This window comes from Poromitra crassiceps, assembly GCF_964638095.1.
Source record: "Poromitra crassiceps genome assembly, chromosome: 12".
In the NCBI taxonomy this organism is placed as follows: domain Eukaryota; kingdom Metazoa; phylum Chordata; class Actinopteri; order Beryciformes; family Melamphaidae; genus Poromitra; species Poromitra crassiceps.
In genome coordinates, this window is record NC_139632.1 from 22356900 (window position 1) to 22364054 (window position 7155).

The 7155-nt window shown below is 47.3% G+C and overlaps 2 protein-coding genes across 2 annotated transcripts; both read right to left on the minus strand.

The window, feature by feature from the left end:
* Positions 1 to 976: 976 nt before the first annotated feature.
* On the minus strand, positions 977 to 2649 carry zar1 (zygote arrest 1; the record flags this gene model as incomplete). Its single annotated transcript, XM_083647704.1, has 4 exons — positions 977 to 1120; positions 1197 to 1271; positions 1554 to 1646; positions 1963 to 2649. The coding sequence occupies 4 exons, from the start codon at positions 2647 to 2649 to the stop codon at positions 977 to 979; spliced, it is 999 nt and encodes a 332-aa protein (XP_083503830.1).
* Positions 2650 to 3735: 1086 nt separating this feature from the next.
* slc10a4 (solute carrier family 10 member 4) lies at positions 3736 to 5603 on the minus strand (the record flags this gene model as incomplete). Its single annotated transcript, XM_083648473.1, has 3 exons — positions 5254 to 5603; positions 4740 to 4950; positions 3736 to 4260 (listed from the first exon to the last, which is right to left on the minus strand). Exons 1-3 carry the CDS (start codon positions 5598 to 5600, stop codon positions 3736 to 3738), a joined length of 1083 nt encoding a protein of 360 aa, XP_083504599.1. The 5' UTR covers positions 5601 to 5603.
* Positions 5604 to 7155: the final 1552 nt, after the last annotated feature.

The following is a 7155-nucleotide window of genomic DNA, read 5'->3' on the forward strand; positions in this document are numbered from 1 at the left end:
TTCAGATCTGACATTAAACTCAGAATTCTAACTATTTTCAGATTTCTAACTATTTTCAGAATTCTGACTCAGAATCCTGATTTAAAGTTGCAATCTAAAAGATCTATCTAAATAAAATAAGTCGCTGATAGTGAGTTAACACAATGGTAATTGAGGCTATGGCCCATTGATGGAAGCCTTGAAACAAAACAAATCAGTCGAACCTATCTGAATTCCAGGTGACCCAAGGTTGGGAACCACTGCATAACACACAGGAACAAATGTACGAGAGCACAGCTGTGAGGTGTACAGAGGAATGGTGACTAAACTGACCATTTTGATGCTTTGCCGATATCTTTGTGGTTTGAAGGACACTTCAACATGCTGACATTTTCAACCCAGGTTGTCCAGTTGAGCCTTTGAACTACCTGAACACAACCAATAGACGGGAACCCATGTGAGACAGTGAAGGATTTTAATGACTTTAAGACTACCAAAGTATTGATACTGAGCCCAAATTGTACAGTGCTTCCTCTAGTGGTCACAACAGCAGAAGTGCCACCAATGTCTGATCCAAAAGCACCACTGCATAACAAACCATTGGTGTCACATCACCTCATTGGAAAAAAAAGGCTGTTAGGCTAGGCAATTCTGCAGACTTAAAACTGAGAAGCATTACAAATTCATAAGCATATTAACAGGCTATTTGCAGTTAGATTCAATTAATGTCTTGTAACAACAGAGTCAACATTAACTTGATTACATGGGAAAGAATGCTCAAGTAAAGTTGCTGGGTAGCCATTTTATTTTACATTCACAAGTGATGCATGCCATCAATTTCATAACGCAAAACAGGCATGAAATAAAGTATTGAAATGTCAAATATCTAGACTGCATCCCAGATCCCTTTGTGCATCACTGGTGGCCTGGGGCTGAGGATGCCCCCTGCAGGACTGATGTAGCCATGTATGGGGTCAAAGTTCATTGACAGAGCTCCCTAGATGATGTACTTGAAGCTGAAAGTGCTGTCACAGGAGAGCCGCTTGCCTTTGCATCTGCCACACAAATCCTGCCTGTGTGGCCGTTTGGGGTCGACGTGGCGTGGCGTCACTGCACAGCAACAGCGTGCCTTGTTGCAAGTCTGGGGACAGAGAACTGGATGAGATAATGGACCCTTTGACTGCCTTGGTCATTACTCAACAGCAAAAAGGGCTTACATGACATGTGATGTCCTCAACACGGTATGGGTTAAATTCCTTTTGGCATTTTCTACAAAACTGTTTGAAGTAGACCTGGAACAAGACACTTCAGTAAGGCAGGGTTTCCCAGATGTTTTCATGTCAAAGCCCATCCAATTAGTAGGCCCAAAGTTAAGAGCCAATTATAGATTACAGGGCCCTCATTGGTTAAGATTGAGAATTTATGATTTGGTACACAACTGGACAACTGCTTGAAACCTACTGGCAAGTGGCAACAGTGGGGTTAAGTGAAATGACCATTAACCATTCCATGAACTGAATTATGGAAAGTAAGGGACAGAATGTGGTTCTTTTGGTCGAAATAAATGAGCTCACCTTGTTGGTGCCCTGAACGCACCACACGTAAGCACTCTCCCATCGCAGGTTACATTCTCTGCAGTGATAATATCCGTACTTCTGTTCCAGAAACTAGGGGAAAAAACATCAGTCACGTATACTCCAATTTTCATCGACTTCACTGTCATGATTTGGACCCACCCATCAATAATTAAAAGAAAGATGCATAATCGTCACTACTTTATTCACTGCGTAAACCTTGGCTTGGACATATGCTTTTGGTTAGCCTACTCTGATGATAACGATAGTAGTGCATGCTTTTTAAGTGCATGACGCATTTTTTTATTTTAAGGCAAGCAACAAAGGAACTAGTTCTTTTCAAATGGAACGTCCGCCAACACTTTGGACTAGGCACCTGCCCAACTGGTGAGCGCGTAATGACACCCACCTGGAACCGTACGCGCGCCTTCACCTTCGCCCCCTCGGGTGCTGGCTGCACATCCTCAGTATTCCCTGCTGGCTTGGCCTCAGTCTTCGCTGCTGGTTTTGTCTTGGTCTTTTTGCGCTGCTGGCCGCCGGCGGACTTCGTGTCCTCTGGGCTCTTCTGCCCGGGCTCGCTGCTCTCCCCCGGGCCCGGCGCGGCATCATCAGGCGGCTCTCCGGGCGGCTCTCCGGTCTGCGCCTCGCACGACGCCTTGTCTTCTTCCACCAGGAACGAGGTGACGCTCCTGTAGGCGATGGGTGAGTAAACAGCCAGGGTGCGAGGGTAACGCACGACCTTGGGGCTACCGGGTGATGTTGGGCCCTCCTGTCTCCTTTCCCGCTTCAGGGCCAGCAGGGTGCGGGGCCCGATGGCGCACTGCACCGATGCGTCCTTCTTCGGGTTCACCTGCACCGCCACATCTTTGGTGTTGGCCTTCCTGAGCCTCGGGGTGAGCTTGGGGTTGATTTGGGATAAGATGGACTTCAGCTGTGCGCGCTGGTGGTTGTTAAAGGCTTCCGAGTTGTCCCCATAGTGGGAGATATAGCTTTTGTATTTCCACCCCGCGTCTTTAGCTTTGGGGTACCTGCCCGTGTAAGGGTTGTAAGATGAATAGAAATAGCTGTCGACTGGCTCGTCACCATACGTAGCCATTTTGTTCAGCCAACTCAGAGTGGTTGGTGTAGCCATTTAAATAGATTGGACGACCTGGGCTCTCCATTAGGCCTAATTGTGGTCAGGTGTGGGACTGCCTGCCGTGCCATCTGTCTGAATACAAACTAGGTCAAAAACACCAGACATGTGCCAATTGGTAGAATTAGAAGCTTTATTTTTGTCCATACCATATATTTTCTTGATATACATGTCAATATACACAATTTGTACATTTTCTTCAGACTATAGTCTATGGAGCATATAGTTTGCCTACTGGATTGGCACTGTGTGGTTGGAAATGTGTACATGGTAATGTTGCTTGTCTGACAGACAGGCAGCCTCCCAATCCCCTTTCCCTGAAGTCTCTCTCTCTGTCTCTCTGTCTCACACACTCACAGACACACACATCGAATCATGGTCATGGATATATAACCATAACCACTACTTGCCTAACCATAACAATTTGGGGACACACAGCTTTTGGACAAGCCCTCCCCAATTAACTGGCCTTAAGTCTGAAATCTGTCCCCGAAAGTAGCCTACAATATGACAGACCACACACACACACACACACACACACACACACACACACACACACACACACACACACACACACACACACACACACACACACACACACACACACACACACACACACACACACTGGACTGGAGGGAAAAAAGTGAGATTGGGTCAGAGTGTCTGATCCTCTTGTTGAAACTAAATGCTGTCTTTCTTTGATGTATTGTGAACCTTTGAGTTGGTTGAGCTGGCATTTATTGATGAATATTACTTTCACAGATTAAAGTAACGCTTAGCTGAAGAAAATTGCTTTGTAATTAACATCACTATGTTCTCAAATAATGGTCATGTTTTCCTTTGCTATATTAGGCATGACTCTGGCTTGGTTGGATTTGGCAACGTTTCTTTTGAAGCACCTTTTTTTCATTCTGGATTCCCCTGCATAGTCTCCCTCTGTTTTCCAGAGGTTGTATATGAATGACAATAAATAGTATGATAATGATAAATCCATCAGCAGGTCTCATTATGCGCCACCACAGCTGTAGTGGGGAACTGTCTTTCACATTAAACAGGAGTTGAGTCAGGAGGACAAGGATCCAACATGATGGTGTTTGGGTCACTCACTGTCACCGCACCATAAGATGAATCAAAAGCAGTATCCTCATCTTCGAACCTTTGATATGTGATGTCCTCGCCATCCTTCACGGGGTCTTGTTTGTGCAGAACCTCCTTTCGGTACAGCCTGTAAGCCAGGATGAAGAGGCCTGCCTCAGCCGCCTGGAACAGGGCGTAGAGCAGAGGGAACATGTACATACCTCCCATCAGGTGAGGGGGGAAGGTGAGCTTCAGGATGGCGGTGCACAGCTGCACATTCTGGCAGCCTGTCTCCATGGAGACGGCCCTCCGGCTGTTAGGCGGCAGGTCAAAGAGCACAGCCAGGCCGTAGCCTGCGGCGTAGCCACACATAGGCATGAGCACGGCGACCACGTACACAGAGGGGGGGATGGTGGACAGCAGCTCGGGCCCCAGCATGGCCCCAGTCAGGATGAACAGCATGATGAGGGTGACCAGAAGAGACCAGAGGGACACCTGCATGGAGACAATACAGGATGAGCATGGCTTTTCCAACTCACTGTGGAGCGAGTGTGATGGATCTTGTATGTGGCACTACATGTCTATATTGAGTTTGACACACTATTTCATGTGTCATAGAAATCAGGTAGCCTACTTCATGCACTTCATGCACAACCAAAGCTGGCAAATAGATATATGGGATGAATCAGTAATCATGAATCTCTGTTCAGATGCCCCTCCCTCTTCTGAGCGACTTTTATCGTGAAAGGGAGGGGCACTTACTGACAAAGTGCCTCTGATGTCATTGTGCCCTACGGGCAGCATCGCCTCTCAGGCACGGGAAATTACGCAGTGCGCTTTTACGCAAAAGTGGTTGTTAATCATATCAATCAAAAATCATAATCAAAATCAAATAAAAATCATAATCAAATCATAAATCAGTGTCAAATTAATTGTATCCACGTCAAGTGGAAAACTACCTGCCTTTAAATTACCTTTAAAACGATGTCAGCTATCCGCGTGTGGCGATATCTTAGCGCCACCCCTAAGCCAATGGGGATGAGAGTGCTGCACAGGGTCAGGATGATGGCCCCGAAGGGCATGAGGTCCACCACGGGCGTGTTGATCCAGGCCCGACTGTAGATCCATAGACACAGCGGCATCAGCGCGAGCGCCAGCAGCGTGGACGAGATGGTCATGATGATGCTGGGGAGATGAGAGCCAAGACGCTCCATTATACGATGGATGTGATCAGCTGTCATAAGCAGTGTTGGATTCTCTTAATTAGGTTTGACCAAGTTGTCACAATTGGCATCGCAGAAAATACATAAAACCCATGTGAGTATGAGTAACTTTAGAACCATGCGTAAAACTCACTGACATATGCGTAATACTTAGAACACATGTTCAGTTTTGTGTAATGCATGTGCAACTTCACTCGGTAAAGCAGTAATATGTTATTTTAATTAAACCAAACATGAATAACGTGATTGTAGCCCACTTGGTTACCTGAGATTCATATCTCCGTTCACCAACAGAGACATTATATTTGACAAGTTCCCGCCTGGACAGCAGCCACATAGCAGAACGGCCATAGCCGCTACATCATCCAGAGAGAAGGCTAAAGCCAGCAGAAAGGCCACCAAGGGCATGATGACAAACTGACACAGGAGCGCCAGCAGCACCCCGATGGGTCTCCGGATGTGCTCTCCGAGCTGGCTGATGTCCACCGTGCAGCCCAGCCCCAGCATGGTGAAGCAAAGGACAAGACCCACAAACACATTGATTCCGTGACTCAGAGGGGAATCCCAGAAGGCAGGCATCAGGTGAGAGGACGCTGACGGCGGGGCGACCATAAGCTCGGCTCCCACGGCAGTGCTGAATGTGTTGGCGTCCAGAAACATGGCACCACTGGCCACGCGTAATCCGGCCATGGCAAAGTCCTCCGGTGAACCGTTGAAGTCCACCACTCGCTTCAAAGTGTCAGTCATCAAAAGGGCTATTAGGTCAGCATTTGGAGCATTGGTACCCAGCGTGCTGGAGTTCTCCATGGCGCAACCGGAGGACAGATGCTCTCTCCACTCCACTGCAGTCCGTGTCTCCCTGTGTTGGTGCATAAAATGATTCCCCTAGTGGCGCACTGTCACAAATGACGAGCAGCGGAGTCTCCAGTGGTCAGAGGATGTGATGGTGCCATGCGTGACTCACGAGTCTGTCTGGTGTCACGGATTGGCTCCCTGGTAGACGCACATAACTAAGAGGACTAGGTCGCGCACCCGGGCTTTAGAAAGCTTCAAGTGGATGGGACGGATCAATAACACGCAGGCTGCCCTTTTATATGCGCCTCCGACCTTACTGTAGCCTATATGGAGAAAAGTTCCTTTGGAAAATATTTACTTATAGTGACACTTTTCCATTTGGAAAATTACGCATTTGACTCTTTAATTTTAGTACCTTGCCAGATGTTACTTTTTCTTACGCTTGTCCGCCCTGCAGCTACGTGGTCTTATCTGCTCTATGACATCACTGATGACATCATCACTGATGACATAACTGTCTGATGACATCATCACTGAACATAGCCTCAACCAGAAGGATGATGTCATCCTAATTACCTAATTAAAAAATCCAGCTCCATCAGGTCACCCGCACGGGTGCTCTTTACACCCCCTGAAAGTTTCAGCCCGATCGTTTTTGGGTCAGCAAACCAGAGAATGGCACAGATAAAATAGTCTCAGTAAAAGCCATGGTGAATAAAACCATGGTTACATAGCATGCACACACACTGGCATTGAGGAAGGGAGTGATGTAGATGGCCTCAGGGCACCGGCTGGAGTGGATGGGTATGGGGGAACATGTACTGGTGACTTGTGTTGAAGCCGGTTAAAGCTCTCTCGGCTCCCCCTGGTGGAGACTCAGGCTGTGGCAACTTCCTGGCTCCGCTGCAGCACCTAGTACATACAGTACTGTAGGCTATCTATCGGTGTGAGATATAGGATGTGGAGCAGATTCCCCCTGACCTCCAGAGAGATATATGAGCAGTGGATTATGAGAGAGAGAACCACAGACAGCTGAACTTTTACTGATTATGGGAAGTTTGAGTTTCTTGGAGCTGAAGCCCGTGTGAAGTGTAGAACTTAAAAGAAAATAAAAATATCCTAGACTCTGTGTATGGGACCTGTCTATCTATTTCTCACTTTGTTAAACTGGTTAGGGTTATGGTTTGGGTCAGGTCTCGAACGGGTCCGCCATTCCCACCCCTTCTCCTTAGTGCAACTTTGACCTACTTAAACCTCAGAATATGTCAAGACCACTGGGGGTCATCGCGAGGCGACCTCCAGATGGTCCTTCTTCAGCATATTACCTTTCTTGTCTGCAATAATGACGCCTAGGTGGCGTGACAAATCTGTG